The 17,770-nt window shown below is 34.1% G+C and overlaps 1 protein-coding gene across 5 annotated transcripts in view; it reads left to right on the top strand.

Moving 5' to 3' along the window:
- The window catches only part of LOC129274329 (5'-AMP-activated protein kinase subunit gamma-1-like), a 32,522-nt gene that overhangs the window by 9,774 nt on the left and 4,978 nt on the right, over nucleotides 1–17,770 (top strand). For 3 of the 5 annotated variants that reach the window (XM_064108862.1, XM_064108861.1, XM_064108865.1), the window contains 9 exons: nucleotides 1,015–1,066; nucleotides 7,018–7,118; nucleotides 10,084–10,165; nucleotides 10,822–10,880; nucleotides 12,629–12,674; nucleotides 13,300–13,351; nucleotides 14,276–14,402; nucleotides 15,194–15,277; nucleotides 16,936–17,058. In XM_064108862.1, the coding sequence (XP_063964932.1) occupies nucleotides 1,015–1,066; nucleotides 7,018–7,118; nucleotides 10,084–10,165; nucleotides 10,822–10,880; nucleotides 12,629–12,674; nucleotides 13,300–13,351; nucleotides 14,276–14,402; nucleotides 15,194–15,277; nucleotides 16,936–17,058 (726 nt within the window). The remainder of the gene's footprint in view (nucleotides 1–1,014; nucleotides 1,067–7,017; nucleotides 7,119–10,083; nucleotides 10,166–10,821; nucleotides 10,881–12,628; nucleotides 12,675–13,299; nucleotides 13,352–14,275; nucleotides 14,403–15,193; nucleotides 15,278–16,935; nucleotides 17,059–17,770) is intronic. The other 2 variants (XM_064108860.1, XM_064108863.1) reach the window with 1 other exon arrangement.

A 17,770-nucleotide genomic window follows, 5' to 3' on the forward strand; every position in this document is an offset into this window, starting at 1 on the left:
AATGATAAACTTGTTTTAACAATCTGCACAATTACATCTAAGGGAGTGGACCCATTTTGATAATTGATTCTGTATTTATTAAAAATTGTTTTGATTTTAATTTTATTCAAAATCTTTCGTTGCTGTTATTACTTTTTTCTTCTAAACCATATGAAGTGTACAAAAGAGCAATGAAATATATGACATTATTTGAATCATGCCCTCGTGCCACCTTTTTGAGGAATGTAATTAGAACTCCATATTGCCGCCTTCTGTGCGATTTAAAGATGATTACAGATCTGCATTCAACAGCTAATTTGTCCCCTGTTGCTAGTTGCTATGATACCACACAAGAGTTTTAGCACCATCACTAGTGTCGCTTCGATTGAAATCATCCAACCTTACTAGGTACCTCAGTACTGTACTTGAAGCACTGTAGTCGCCTTAGGTTATCTTCGAGAGGGCCATAATACTAGTATTACGAGCACAGAATGTACTGGTGGCTTTATGGCTGTTCTGTGTACTATGTCCTGTCCTTAAATCCAAATATTGTATTCCACGAATAAAAAGAAAAGATCACATCCTTAATATGACAAATTATAAATGAAATAAATAAGCGAAGTAATAGTGACTTGCATTAAGTTATAAACAATTATTATTTTGATTAAATTGGAAAATATAAAGTGTATTTAAGGATATTGTGCACAGAATTCTATACACATATTTTATTTGAAGGTAACAACAATAAAGTGTGTAAGAACTTTTGCAAAGAATTCTAATAGTTGTAGCACAGGTTATTTGTTTGAAGTAAACAACATCAGGAGTGAATAATTGAAGGACATATTGCACAGAATTTGCTTGACATCATTTTTTTTTTAGCTTTACTACATGTAGTTCTCATGTTATAATTTCACAGCATTGCATATTTGACTTGTGTATTCTTTGCTTGTTTCTCTTTTTTGTTTTATCATGCAAACATGGTTTTCATTTCTTGTTGTTTTTCTTTTCCAACCATTTTGTGACTCTTTTTTGTAGCTACCTCGAAAAGGCAGTGATCCATTAGGGACCAGAGAATATTACAAGGAAGGTATGACACACATGATTGATAGAAAAAAAAATTGATAATAGATTGCTGTGAAAATACCTGAAATTTCCATTTGCACTTTAAAAGTCTCTCCATTTTATTACATGAGTAGCTAAGAGGGGGATGGTAACACTCTCAGATTAGGAGGGCCCCATTTCACAAAGAATTGCAACTTTTTCATTATGGCAACTACAATTGTAACATGGCTATACAGTCAATCAAAATCAAGCTTTCCATAGATGTTGCATTAATGGCAAAGTTACAATAAGCAACTGTGAAACAGGCCCATGATTTAAAGGCCACTGTCACACCCGGTGGGTGTTTCATAAAGCAGTATGTAAGTTACGAGTGACTTTACGAACGACTGGTGATTATTTCTTGTTGTAAATAATACACACCAGGGGCCCGTTTCATAAAGGACTTGCAACTGTTGTAACTTTGCCATAATGGCAACTACCATTGTAACAGGGCTCAACAGCCAATCATAATCAAGGTTACCATGGTAGTTGCCATAATGGCAAAGCTACAACAGTTGCAAGTCTTTTATGAAACGGGCCCAGATTTTCATTGGAGTTGATTTAGTTCCTGAGAAAGAGTTACCAATCGTCGTAAAGTCGCTTGTAACTTACAAACAGCTTTATGAAACACCCACCTGGACGTTTGAACCAGCATATGCTTGCTTACTTATGACAAGCCATTTTCCTGAATGATCTTTTTATAATATCAAGAATTAAACTTTTTTAATATTAGGAAATCAAATTCTTTTTTACCAAGAATTGATTTTTTGATATCATGAAATCAGTTTGTGTTTACAAATGGAAAATCTTCATAATCATAAATTGAATTTTTTAGATCAAATAATAGATGAAAATATTAAAATGGCTTGCCATATGTACGTCTGCATATGCTGGTTAGAATGTCCAGGGGCCTGTATCATGAAACTTGTATTATAACAAATTTGCAACAGTTTTAAGCTATTGAAATCCTTCAATCTGATAGTAAATTTGTTATAGAAATTGTTTATTTGTAATTATAACAAGTCTTTATGAAACAGGAATGAGGTGCGAAGACCCTTTAGGATTGGTTGATATCTGAACCTATCAAATTTTGGTTTTAACCAAACTGCACTTCAAATGAAAAAAAAATTGGTTTGACCATCGAATTGGTTCAAATATGAGCTTACCTGTAGTTTGGTTGAAATCAAATATGAGAGTGTATCATTCAATTTTAAAGCAGAAAGAATATTTATCACAAGATTACTTCTAAATCGGGTGTTGGTTTTATTAACACGGGTATCATATCCCCATCCAACCCCTAAACTTATGCTCATTATAAAATTGCCTTATACACAGATTAATCTGTCGATGATATCAAGCAATTCCCTGATATCTATATTCAATTTTAAAGCAAAATATAATTTTATAATTATTTCTAGATTTGATATTGGTTTACTTTGGGTAGTGTCCCTTGCTCCTCCCCCCCCCCCCACCCCCAGCACTTTTTACAGAGAAAATTACCATGTGCACAATAGATTTAACCTTCATACCGTAATTACCTTTTAATTTAAAGCAAAATATCAAAAGATGACTAGATTTTAGGTGTTGGTTAATTAACATTGGTTGTATCCATGCTCCCTCCACCCCAACATCAGCCATTTTTTAATATATAAATATAGTTTATACAAACAAATATGTTCACACAATATTCTGTCCCTGATATAATCACCTTTCAGATTTATAGCAAAACGTATGGTTACTAGATCCCCAACTACCATCCCTATACCCCTGCCCCCATATCACTATATCTTTTATACCTGTCGTCTGTCGATCAATTCTTTCAATCTGTGTTATGAAGGATTGAATTTCAGGTTTATATTTAATTTCCGTAGTCCTCCCTCACAGGCCCCCACCCCTCTCAGTCTCAATCTCCCGACATAATTTCCTCTTCTCATCCCATTCCTCATCATCTCCATGAGAAGAAATATTAGATGAGTGTATCTTATACCACATGGCTCGCTCCATGTTGGATAAATTGGCTTCCCTGTGAGGCAGTTTGGTTTAAGATGGCGTCAGAATGTCCAAGTATACTAGGTTAATGCATTCCAACACGCTTTTTCCCCTTAGCTTGTTGCATGAGGTATTGGCCTACATGTTTGGAATATAGCACAAATTTTGCATATCATTTTCTGATCAGGAATCTGTTATGGTAAATATCATAATTAATCAATTGGAAGATAATAAATTAAGATTAATGTGGGACAGGGGTGGGCCAGGTGTAGAGAATATCTATTGGTTATGCTGTTCTTTGTTTTAAATTTTAAATATAGATTTGTTATTAAACATTGTGCTAATGTAATTATCATCCCTGTCCTTGCGAAAATGTAAATATACAAACGTTAAGCTTCAAAGTGAAAATCATGCATTTTTGTTCTCAATTTTTCTGCTAAGCAGTGAAATCATTAACTTTAGCCCTCTTGTTTAATCTCTTTCCAACAGTTTGAAAATTATGAAGATCCTTCTTGTTAAATCTCTTTCCAACAGTTGAAAATAAAAATCAAATCATAACATCTTCATACTGTAGTTCTTTATGCTTTTTCACAAGTTTATTAATTTATACATTAATATCAAGGATTGAAGCCAAGTTCTTTCTCTTTTGCCATCACATATTTTTAATGGGTCCATTTCCATAGAGTTTTTTCTGGGGCAGGGGACTTCAAACTTACCACCACTGGAATCATGAGTCATGGCATTTTCACAATATCACTCACGATTCTCTCCATCCCTATTCTTAAAATTATGTTTCCTTTGTTTCTCCACTCGACGTCCCATCACCATCATTTTTTTCCATATTTAATGAAAAAAGAGGTGTTAGAAAGTTCAGATTCTTTCATTCATCGTGGTTTAGGGAAATAAAATTCTTTGTAAATACAGTCAGGAAACTCAAAACACATGTGTGACAAAAAATGTGTTTAAAGGGGTGTTTTTTTCAGTTTTGAACACGACCGCGCGTGCACTCGTTAAGGGTATCAAAAACACTGATTTTCATTTTTAAAAAGAGTGGTTTTGAAAGACTGGTCAATGGTCAGTCGCGGGGTCAAACGTATTTAGGGTATATTAATTTTCCAAAGCTTTTTCTTTTAAAGACTAGCCAAACGTGTTTAGGGTATGTTTTTTCACCAAGCTTTTCCCCCGGGGCTTTTTTCTGGTGACAATTTGTTTAGGGGCCAAAATGTGTAAATGGAGCCCACAAAAAAATTGTTAAGGGGGTTATTTTGCACACAGAGAAAAACTCGTTTAGGGGGTGTTTGGAAATAATTTAGTCTTGCATTTGTACAGCAATACATTGGACTCCCCCCCCCCCCCAGGACTCAAACAAATATTGCAATAGTTGATATATTCAAAGATAAAAGAAAAGTGACATCAATATGGGAATTTAGGGGACAAACAGTAAAAAAGGGAAGGTTTTTTACAGTTTGTACTACATCCATAATAACTTTGAAACAAATGACTTTGAAAAATAAATGTATGCTCGTATTACCTATGCTCAAATACCTTGGTCACTTTTCCCCTACTGCAGCCATACGGCAAGTCAGATACAGCCGTTTTAACATTTTTGTACTAGCTACATATAGTGGTTTGAATAAAAATGAATAAAACAGCTGTTTTTTACTCACTGTACAACCGCCATAGGGGAAATGTGACTGAGGTATTACACTAAACACAAAACAGTGTGCATCAGATATTTCAATTTTATAATTGGAAAAAAAAAATCGTCTACCTCCTGATCCCAGTTATGACCCCTTGTCTACCCTAATTTAAATATTGTTTTCTCATTTATGTAAAGAATTTGTTTATCTAACAATCTGTATAAATTTATGTAACCATATATTTAATCCCTTTGTAGTGTTCCACTTTTTATTTGTTTTATTTCATCATGTAATTTCCCTGAATCACTCGTCAAAATTCATAGAACTGTTGTTTCATAAAAGCTCTTCATGAAGTAGTGCACAATTGAACAAACAATTGGAATATGGCAAGCCACATTGTGTTTTTCATTCAATTTTAATCGCACAAGCAAAAATTGAAAAAAAATCTTTAAAAAAAGTGTACAATAATCATGACTTTTCTGGCATGATGATTTCATTTGAAAGACAGTCATAGATTGATATGTCAGGAATAGCATTTTGTTCACATTTGGCAATCGATCTTTCAATCAGTGGTAAAGTTTGGTATACCTTTACAAATGGCTGAATGAACCCCCCCCCCCCCCCCCGCCTTGCTTTTTCTAAAAACTGTTTGGTAATGTGCAGTATTATTGTTTGGTTTGTTTGGTTGCGGTGCTTTGTTTTGTTTTGTTGTTTTTGTTTTGTTGTTCGTTGTATATATTTTTTTTTTTTCCATAATGTGTGATTATCCCATTGTGATTTAGCTGTCTGCATGCCTTTTTACTTCCCATATTTTTTTCACCACTTTCCTAAAACCTAAATCCTAACATCCCACTGCTTGGCTACACAAATCTATCTGGTAATGCACTATGTGTTTTTGTAATTTATTTGAATCGTTATTTTCCTGTTTTGTGTTATTTTAGCGGTTTCCAATTTTGGCTGATTCTACATTAACAAAATGTTGATTCATTGTAAGGAATATATATATTTAGATATGATCCCCCTCCTTTGTATTCCATCCTTAAATGGAGAAAACAAAGTCTCGATGACACATTCAATTAGAGAGGATATTGCAGGCTCTAACATACATTTTTAAAAATCAAAGAAGATACGTGCTGAAACTCCACTGAATTCTCATTTTCTGCTTCTAAAACATGGTATATCAAGGTGAACTTCTTACAGAGACATATCCTATGTTTTAAGTGGGTTATATTTTGATGAATTGCCTAATTTATTTTAATTCACATTCTTTGTTTGTAAAAGTAAAATAAAGGAGCTTGGAGCAAGCACAATCCACGAAAGTTATTCGATTTATTTCCAGGTTTATGTATTTGATTTTGAACAGAACCATATACATGTAAATTCTATCAATTCAATTGTTGTTCAAAATGTTAGTTTGAGAAAAACAAAGCTGTGAAACAAACTCTTTTGAAAAATCATCTTGAAAAGGGCTCTAATCATTTTATCAGTAAAAATACTCTCTGAATTAATTAATCTGTTGTATTAATACTTTTTTCTATTTAAGTAGTTCTTTATATACTGTTATCATACATTATGAATTTTATCTAGGGAATTCCTTTGAATTATATTTATTACTTCATTATTTTAGGTTATTTTAATGTATTCTATTACCTTAGAAATCTTATTCATCTCTGTTCATGTGTATATTTCATCTTTATTTAATCATTCCACAATCTTCTTGCATTCTTAACTTCATATGTATGTACATTGTAAACATATATTAATTTCATTCAATTTAAGCAAGTAAATATTCAGCATACATAGGTTTGCCTCAAGTAGGAGCTAAAAATGTGCCCCCCCCCCTTTACATTTTTTTAAACACACCATGCAATTGATGGTAGAGACTTTCACTGAACAGGGTGTTAAATTTTAAATAAATTAATCATATTCTTTTATACAGTTTTCCAAAGAATTAAACTTGCAATTAGTTGTTCAATTTATTGTATTTTATTTCTCATGTTACAGTCAGTAGTTGCAAGTAGAACAGAATCTAAAGATGAAAAAGGAATTATGAAATCTACAAAAAAGGTCAAATTTGCAACTTCAGGAGTTGCAATTAGATGATACTACATGCACGTATACCTCGTTGAAATAGTATCAAAACCATAAGACATGCTTTAGCCAGGGATAGAAAATTTACTCAGAAGATCAGGGAATTTTTTTTTCTTCATTTTACATAATGAAATGCTTTATATGAATCTAATTTTGTTTTTATGCCCTTCTCTGCATTGTTCCATTTCATCATTCTCCATCACCATGGCAACAACAGAGGAGGAAGACATGACCTTTGTGCGGTTCATGAAGAATCACAAATGCTACGAGATCATCCCCACCAGCTCCAAACTAGTCGTCTTCGATGCAGAGTTATTGGTAAGCTAAGACAAATGTCGTCTCGAGAGAGTATCGTCTTGATTGCTTTTTGTCCCGGGATAGATTTCGTTTACTCTTATTTCAATTTAAGAGCTATGGGATTGAGTTCAAGTTGGGAATTGTACCATTCTCTCATTTGAAGGATTCGGTGCAAATTTCATTTTCTTGTATGTTTTTACATTGCTCCTTGGTGTACAGATTTTCTTATTTCTTATTCCTGTGAATTTCTCTTTTTTTCCTCTCTTATCGTGGTAGCCCTGCACGCACATGAAGAAATTCATTTTTAGCTTTCCTATAAAATTTTATTCTTGTGGATGAAATGTATATGGTGAGGGTCCTTTAAAGAAGAAGTTCACCCTGATAAAAAGTTTGTGGTAGAAATAAGATAATAAAATATATTGGTGAAGGTTTGAGGATAATCCATCAATGATTTAAACAGTTTATAGTGGAATTTTTTTTTTTTTAATTTGTGACGTAACATGCAAGTAGCTTTCACATGTATCGTGAATTAATAAAATCAATGAAATGTCATTTTCTAAAAAAAAGAATGAAAATGGGTTTCATTGTACCTTTAGTATATCAACAGACAAATTATTTCACTTCCACTGATGAAAGAAGAAAATGTGTAGTCATCATGAACCATTGAAAAAATTGAAATTTATGTATGTTATATTACATAATATATGGGGCAGCTGCTCGTATGTGACGTCACAAATCAAAAACTTATAATTCTAATAACTTTCTTAATCTTCAATGGATCTTCCTCAAACCTCCAATATTTTTTACAATAAACCTTTTGTCAGGGTGAACTTCCCCTTAAATCCCATATTTGCTGATTGCAGTGTCTCTTTTAAATTCTCCATTGTTAGAAGTTTTAATAGATGATTATATTCTTATCCATCAAGATGAAAAAAATATTACTCGATTGCAAATTTTTGGAGGAAGATTACAATCTCAATATCTGAGAAAGAAAGTAGAACAGAGTTGAATATAATCAGAAGAGATTATATTTTCTGGCTCTTTCTCCCCTTCCCCACTCTTTTTTCCCTTGCCCCCCCCCCCCCCCCTCCCCTCTTCCTCTCCCCTTTTCTTTACACTACCTTGCACAATTTCTTCCTCTTTTTCTCTTATACTAGTACTCTACATCTTCTCCCCTCCCCACCTCCTCCCCTTTCTCTCTCCCTCTCCCACTTTCTCTCTGTTATTCTCTCTCTCTTTCTATCTCTCCCTGTCTGTTTATCTCCCCCCTCTCTCTCCTGTATATTTGCACTTTTCAATCAAGTTCATGTACATTAAATATTAAGGATTCCTTCTTAGCTTCCTAGTAGCTACATCACCCTAATGGCCATGCCAATAATCCTGCTCAGAATCCCATATTTGCCGATATTTAGAGTTTGTACTGAGCCAGGCAGGAATGGGAAAAGCTTTCATTAAAAGCACCCTGTCTGTAAATGTCATTCCTGGGGGCCGTTTCATAGAGCTATTCTTAAGTTAAGAGTGACTTTATGAACGACTGGTGATCCTTTCTTGTGGTAAATGGTATACACCAAAACGTTCATTGGCGAATGTTTTGTGCGTAAGAAAGGATCACCAGTCGTTCGTAAAGTCGCTCATAACTTCAGAACAGCTTTATGAACCACCCACCTGGGCCCTGTCTTACAAAGACAGTTTATGATTGATTCAATCAACTTCAACTCTATGGAAATCCATCAATGTCATAATTTTTTCTTCAGGAAATTTGCACCATGTCCTTTGTTAAAGAAAATGATGGATGTAGGAATATACACCAAATCTATAAAATATTTTTGAACAAGCGTGCCTTTTAGATGTTGACTTTGCTGGCTTTCAATGGTTGTGGTTGATTGGATCGATTGCAACTTTTTGTAAGACTGTGCCCTGGCTTCTTGAGAGATGAATCAGGGGCTTGGGAAAATTCTCTTGTTCTTAAGATACGCATTTTTATGTAGAATGAGCAAAGAGTTTGATTCCTGGAGACTGGTTGAAACAGAACAAGGATCAGCAAATTTAAAAACATGATGTTTTGGGTTTCATAAATTTATGTAAAAAGAATACTCCCTAATATTCTGTTGGAGTTGTTATTAGTAAGACTTGATAGTTGGTAAGGATTTGACCATTTTTATTGCTGATGAACACTATTCTACACATTCCTGAACCTGATTTAAAGGACAAGATACCCCCCCCCCCCACCGAACAACAAATATTTTATAAAGAAAAATTCCATTAAATTAAAGTGATACAATTTTACAAAACAAAATATATGCCTCCATGAAGTGCATTTCAAAACATTCACTTTGCCTCCAAAACTTTAGTATAAACATGCCCATGTGACATTGATTAAGCATTCATCCGATGCAATATTCTGCTGCATTTCTCAAAACTAATCCTGAAATATTGGGGTTCTCAGTTGTGACATTTGAGCAGTTGGCATCCATGAATATCCTTACGAGCCTTTCTTCATCTCTGTCTGCGTGTGTTTCTTCATTTTACCCTATTGGAAACTGAGCCCACACATATGCGGGCTTGAGTAACTTGTGTTATAGTTAAGTCTTTCAGTCTCAACTGAGTGTAAATAGCAGCCTGGCTGATCAAGTCATATCCAATAAGTGAAAAATATATTAAAGAAAATTAAGATCTGTTGAGATAATAGATTGTTTATCTTGTTTGTAGATATTTTAGGACTGCTGACGTTGGAATAACAACTTGATTGTTTTTCTACCACCCCCCCCCCTTTTACAAAAAAGCCTTGGCATGTGCATCATTAAGAATGCAAGCATTGATTTCCCATACAGTTAAAAAGGATACATTAATTAAGATTTAATATATCTAAAATTATAATTGCAATAGGTTATAATTAAAATGAAATTTTAAATGTAAAAAATATGAAGAGTCAAATGGCATGAATGAACTATGACTAAATAAGATTTTTTTTTTTTTTCATTGACAGGTAAAGAAGGCTTTCTATGCTTTGGTGTACAATGGCGTCAGAGCGGCTCCGCTATGGGACAGCACAAAACAAGACTTTGTGGGTGAGTTTACACAAACCAATACCTTGTTTTATAAAACTGGTTATAATGTCAGAATTCTATGATGAATTAGCCCTCGACCATTCAAATAGCACTTAAGAGCAATTTTTCCAAATGGAAACTTGTTCTTAACAATTTTAAATGGCCCTTGTTTCTTAGATTGTGGTGGTTTCAAACAATTTCCCAGCTCCAACCCACTGATACATGTACATGCCTTGCGCAAGGATACATTATTTGGAACCAATGATAGTCTGTACCAAATTCAATTACACAAGCTCATGGCCACTGAATATCAAACAAGATCCAGTTTGGAGTGAGAAAGTCTCTCAGAATACAACCAGAAATTACGTATTCTTCTTTTGCTGACTTCATATCGTAAATTCGTCAATTGTGAATCATAAACATTTGAGGTTTTAATTATGGTCCATTTCTACTTTTTGGGGAAACTTTTTTCTCATAATTAAAGAACATTTGGTTGTGTGTGTATGTGATGGCATTCTTGAAAGTTCAGATTGTTTTTTCATGGTTTAATTTCCTCATATCTATAAAAACAAATGATTACACAATACATTTCTTAAGCACACAAAGAGCACAAAAATGTATTACTTTCCAGTGAAATATGGTATATTAACCGAGTTGCATGATGTATTTTTTCGCAGGTATGCTGACAATAACAGATTTCATCAACATCCTTCAGTACTATTACAAATCACCATTGGTAAGTTGGATATCAAGTCTTATATTTTTAGTGCCCTTTATCTTTTTGATCACACACACATGTCATGGAGAACCAAAAGATATTACAAAAGACTTTGTTTCTTTGAAGATTCATACAATTTTATTTTATTATTTTATTTGATAGAGATAGCCGATTAAGAATATTTTGTACTGCCTGCACCCCTAAAATGCCAAAGTAGCCTTACATGTATAAGCCAAACAGATCTGTTAGTGGCATCCTTTTGGATTAATGATAAAGCTAATAATGGGTGCATGTCCATATACATTCATCAGTGAAAATCCCCTATGCCTGACAGATAAATTGTTTTATTTACAAATATATTAGTGTCTTCATTTTGGACTTATTTAAAAATATATTAGTGTCATCATTTTAGATTTATTTACAAATATATTAGTGTCATCATTTTGGATTAATGATAAAGCTTATAATGGTGATGTCCATATACATTCATCAGTGAAAATCCCCCATGCCTGACAGATAAATTGTTTTATTACTAATACTTCTTCACCACTTGTATTGAGAGTCATTATCAACAAAATAATATATAGTGTGTCCCACAAAAAAATGAAACCCGTTTTCAGAGATAGATTTCACAATTAGTGAATATGTTTTTTACCACAAATTTGATACTCATGGCAAGAGTGGAATCTCATCTCTAATTTGAAACCATCAGAGTAGAAAATCCTTCATGCATGGCAGATTACAAACAATAGATATTGAGGCATGTCAGAAACAGTTTGCGCAGAAACTCACATGATTCTGAATCCACTCTCTTTTCAGGAACAGGGAGAGAAACTTAACAAAATGTGCAAAAGAAATGCTAATGAGCCAATCGTCGAATAAACACGGTTGTCGTATCACGAACCAATTTTGTCCAAATTTTCAATGCGCAACCTGTGTTTGACATTAAAATTTCACACTCATCTTGCTCATTAATGCGTAAAGTGTTCGTCTCAGATTAGTTCTCAAAACAAAGGGGAATAATTGATTTACATGATTATATAAATGAAATATCATCATTCATTTGCCTTTGAAGAAAAAGACATGGCAATCCCAGTTTCCTTTTTTTCTTGGACGCACTGTAGTACCACAATTTTGCTTTGTTATCCAAGAGTTTTTGCTAGGGTATCGCTCTAATCCATATACATGTATAACACGAAAGCTTTTCCCATTAAAGCCTTTCCGGTTTCTGAGTTTATGGCTAGCTGTCAAGATTTATTGCCATATATGTTTTGATCCACATGAAAAGAAATTACATGATATTTCTCTATCTCTTTTTTCCTTTCTAATTCCCGTCCTATTCTTCCTTTCCCCATTTCTTTTTTTAATGCCCATTTCCCGGCCTATATCTGCTTATCTTTTTATTTTTATTTTTCTGTCAATTCAATCACCTCTTTTCCCTTTTTTGTTGCCCTACTCTCACTAACCCTTTATTTTTCTTCCCCTCTTTTACTTTTTTACCTTCCCCTTTTCTCTCTTTTCCTTTCCCCTCTCTTCTCTTTCTTTCTCCTCTCTTTCTGTGTCTCTCTATTTCTCTCACTTGCTCTTTCTTTCTCTCTTTCTGTGTCTCTCTATTTCTCTCACTTGCTCTCTTTCTGTCTGTCTCTCTTGCCCAAATCTTGCCTCCCCTTCAACTCTCTCTCCTACTTCTTCCCACTCTGTATCCCATTTCCCCCACCCCCCCCCCATATTCCCTCTCATTTCTCTCTATATTTTTCTATCCCTAGGTTAAAATGGATGAGTTAGAAGAGCACAAGATAGCAACATGGCGAGGTAAGATGAATATACCATAACTAAACAACACTAAACAATTGTTAACCAAGCAATTATTGCCTTTTATTATGTGAGAATTGAAATAATGAGAAATGCAGTAGGACATTAAAGATATTTAAAGGATGATAGATAAGGTGAATGAATTTAATTTAATTTAAAGGAAAGCAATTTACTTTTTTCCTATCTCATTTATCACACCTCCCCCCCCCCCCCCCCTTGCCATTCCATGACAAAAATGGATGTGTAGGGATCCATGGAATTGAAATATTAAAGCCTGAACATTTTTATCCTTAGTTAAAATATTTGAAAACAACTAGGGAAGGTAAAAAAACATTAATTAATGTTATATATAATGTATATGTACATGCCTTATTTTGGTATATATGATTTGCCTATGCTGATAAGAATAATGATCATGAAAAGATAATGATTATATTGGATGACTTGTCTTCATGAGATACCAGTACTATTCCACTCAATACTGCACTCATCTATGATTTGTGCAATACTGGCCTTAACTCATGGAATATTTCTAATTTCCTTTTCTGAGCAATGCAATATCATGTAAATTTACTAATATTTTCTAGTTCAATGCTGTTTATTTTTCATATTTCATTTTATGCAGAGGTGTTAAAGGAGAAAGCCAGACCGCTTGTATGGATCAATCCAGACCAAAGGTTAGTGAAATTTTCATTCATCTTGTACCCCTTTCATACAAAGCAGCATTTTCCCAGGATGCACCAGGATGATCTTGCATAGATCTTTCAAATGGGAGACAGTTTTGGTGGCCATTAAATTTAAAGACATGTTTTCACCTAAGGTTGGTTGGATTGTATTTGTGTCGTGTCTATCAAACATTTTTTTTTTTCATTTTAAACTTCAGTATGTTTGAAGCAAGGGGTTGTGCTCAATTACAAAGTATTTGATCGACTACATAATTAATTACATTTTTTTGAGTAATTGTATTTGTAATTTGTAATTGAAATTTTAAATTGAAAGTAATTGTAATTTTAGATGAAAAATTGTATTTCACTTCATTTACTTTTAATTACATTCAATTACATACCTTTTATTACTTAATTTATTATTCAATTTATTCTGGATTGCTTATTTCTCTTTTCACTTTAGTTTACATGTACGTTATGATTTCTACAAATGAAGCATGCAGATCTACATATTATTGAGAATGTCAATTGATTTTAGCATTAAAGGGAGCGATGGGCAGGATCAATGCTCTCTAAACTAATAAATATTCCTTTTGTCAGTTTCTCTCTTAACTTGAAATTATGTTGAAATGGGTGTGCTATATACAAAATATAAATTGATTTAATTTCTGACTTTTTAGAAAGGAGTTGAATTGTAAAGGTAATTGACAAAGTTATTGGTAATTGTAATTGAAAAGAATGTAATTTAATTGAAAAGTAATTGTAATAGAACATTTCTTCAATTACGTAATTGTAATTGAAGAAAGTAATTGAGCCAAACTCTGTTTGAAGTTCCTAAGGTGCTATTCTAAATGTTTATTGTAGCTTGACAAGTTTGTAGTGAATATTTATGTCTTATCTAGCACACATTTTTTTCTTGTCTTGTTTTATCTTCAGTTTGTTTGAAGCTGTTAAGATGTTGATTCAACAGAAGATCCACAGGTTACCTGTTATAGACCAAGCCACAGGAAACGTCATCTACATCCTAACTCACAAACGGATACTCAAGTTCCTTGCTCTGCTGGTAAGCTATGCTTCTCTAAACCTTGGGGGGTTCACAAAGATTTAAGCGTAACTTAGAGTCGCACTTAAATGCCGACGCATACAGGGTATGCAACGTGCAATCTTATTGATCAATGCGTAGTAGTGCGCATCGTCTTGGCGTGATCTGACCAATGTGGTCATGCTTTTTATATCGCAGCCAACTAGGCATTTAAGTGCGACTCTAAGTCATACTTAAATCTTTGTGAAACACCCCCCAGGTCCTTCTTACACAAAAAGTTTCTATCATGGTAACTTCGCCGTCTAATAGCAACTATCATGGTTAAAATGTTCAATAGCCAATCAAAATTTAGGATTCCATGGAAGATACCGTTGGATGGCAAATTTTCCATCAAGGTAACTTTTGCGCAAATTTACTGTAGAATATTTATTTTATTTTTCATAACACAGCTATTTATTGAAAGTAAGAGATGTAAAACTCTGTATTGCAAATTAATCCATTTGAATTAATCTGAATCAACAATAAATTCCACTACAAAATACATGATCAAAGTTCAGCCAGATTTTTTGAAACTCAGGCAGTTTGCTTTTTTATTATTCATTTTTTATTTGAATATCGCCAGTTTTTGGAATTGGATGCAGCCCATTGCAAATCCTTACATTGAAGAGATGATGTACATTTTCTTCTCTTTTATTTTAGTGTATTGTAGCAGAAGACTAAGTTATGCAGCACATTGTAATGTCTGCACAATGCTAAGAAGCTTTATTGAAGAGATGACTTACCCTTTTCTTTCTCTGCGTTGTGTATTGTAGCAAAAAACTGAAATAAAGAGCCCATCTTTCCTGAAGAAGACACTGAAAGAACTCAACATTGGGACATACAACAACATCGCCACTGTGAGTAGAGATCATTTTTGTATTCCATGGCCCGTATTATGAAGTCGGAACTAACTTAGGCCAAGGTCTAACTCAGTGCTAAACGTATAGGAAGCCAGAAATATCAAAATTTTTGTTATCATGATATGATTCTTTCATTCATAGATGCAGGCTATGTTACAGTGGAAAACACTCCGTCCCTCGGATAGGACGTTAAATGGAGGCCCCGTGTAGAGGACAATCACCACCTTTGCACGTTAAGAACCCACTGCACTATTTGAAGAAGAGTAGGGGGAAACCCCGGTGTAGTGGTCCACCTGCATTCCCCAACCAGTTATCATGGTTATCGGGAGGAGAGACCTGCGGGTCACAGTTCTGTGTGCGCGCCCTTGTAGGCGACCCAGATTGGCTGGCTCCTCCAATGCGCCTTTGAATGTCTTTGACAGATATATGGCGCTATACGAATGCTGTGCATCATCGTCATCATTGATGGCGAAGAAAACCATTTGAGTTATTATGAGTAACAGATGAGCTGATAGATTGAACCGTTACTGTTAGAGATTTGTGTCACAATTGGCTATCCATAGTTGAACCACGACTTTAGACCAGAGTTTGAATTAAACCAGACTTCAGAATATGGGCTCATGGATTTATCTTATATTGACTATATACATAGTTTATGATCAACTGTAGGAAAAGCCAAACTCAAGGAGATGCAGAAAGCAGTAGGTTTGTAGAAAGTCTTTAAATCTGATGAATTACTATTGTTTTCATCATAGATAGTTCTGACATAGACGTGGTTTAAGCAAGAGAGTGGAAACTAGCTCGATGATTTTAAAAAGCCAAACAAATTAATTCCTAATAATTCTGTAGTGGTTGCCTTGTTGTACTGTATTTCTAGGTACTTGTATGTTCATTTTTATATTATGTTGTTAAAAATAGGCCTGACCAGATAGAACTGAGAACAGCCCCCGGTATGTTTATCAAGAAGAAAAAGAGTCTGTCTTGTAATAGACCAGTTCAGATTTACCTCGTGGGCAATTTTGGTCAAATGAACTTTCATTTCTTTCATTATGATAGGCAGATTTCAAAGCAATATATTATGTAAGCATGCCTTACATAGCAAGATGCAGAAATATGATAGAACAGGTGACTAGAATAGCACACCAATGAATGCCCTATGAAGGTATTTGTTGTATTTCTACTTTGAATGCATTAGCATTTTGTACTTGGCCAACTGCGAAATACCCGTTGCTAGTGGATGCATTGTTTTTTTGTGGATCTCATGAAAAAAACAATATGAATAATCAAGACGTCACAGTCGGTGCTTATCTCATTGAATATTAAACCACCATGTCATTTTACTGCAAATGACCTTCTGATCATGCGCAGATTGAATCTCCGAACTGGCTTATTGTAAACCTCTCTAGCCCATATTCCCAAAAGACACATTACTGATATTATTGCACTTCCTTCTCAGTGCCCTTTACCAAAAGCAGATTTAAAACTGTACGGGATGAAATCAGCACAGTTATGTACAAAAGTCTGCATAGTCCATGGTTTTGCACCATGGTATAATTGAAACCTCATTTCAGAATATGGGTCTTCCAGAACAGCTTTCTGTCTAACAGTAATTGCCTTATTTCTCTTTATTTCTTTTCATAATCTGTTCATAACAGGCCCGACCAGATACACCTCTGATAACAGCTCTCAGTATGTTCATCAATAAGAGGGTATCAGCCTTGCCTATCGTTGATGAGAACAACAAGATTGTTGACATCTATGCCAAGTTTGATGTCATCGTAAGTAATCCTGAGTCGGTATTATTAAACCAGTTCTTGAATGTTACCATTATAACCAGGGGGGCGTTTCACAAAGATTTAAGTATGACTTAGAGTTGCACTTAAATGCCGACGCATACACGATATGAAACGTACAATCTTATTGATCAATAGGCAGTAGTGTGTGTCCTCTTGGCATGATCTGACCGATGTGGTCATACCTTTGATTCCCCACACAACTAGGCATTTAAGTGCAACACTAAGCCATACTTAACTCTTTTTGTGTAACACCCCTCCAGTTTGATATTTCAGAACTGGTGCAACAAAGACAAATTAATTTTTTTTTTTAAATTCCACTGTTCCTTTTAGTAGTTTGATTTCATATATTACATTTCAAATATTTAAAGAACAAAATTATGCTATGGAAAGACAATTTGCTTCTAGGATTTATTGAGTTTCACGCTTGAATTTATTTGCCTTTGATGCTATAATACATTCAATGTAGGCTGCCTTTATTTGTTTTTAACCTCTCCTTTCCCCTGAGATGGTGCTAAGCTTTAGTTATTGACAAGAATATTTTGACAATTATGAAGCTCTTTATTGAATCATAATTGGTAACAAAAATTGTAGTTCCACTTGTTATGGGAAGAATCAAATCTTGTTTCACATTATGATTAGGAAAAAAAAATCATATTTCATACAATAAAGTAAAAAAATAATTGTGAGTAGGTGA

The sequence above is a fragment of the Lytechinus pictus genome, chromosome 13, assembly GCF_037042905.1.
Source record: "Lytechinus pictus isolate F3 Inbred chromosome 13, Lp3.0, whole genome shotgun sequence".
NCBI classification, from domain to species: Eukaryota; Metazoa; Echinodermata; class Echinoidea; order Temnopleuroida; family Toxopneustidae; genus Lytechinus; species Lytechinus pictus.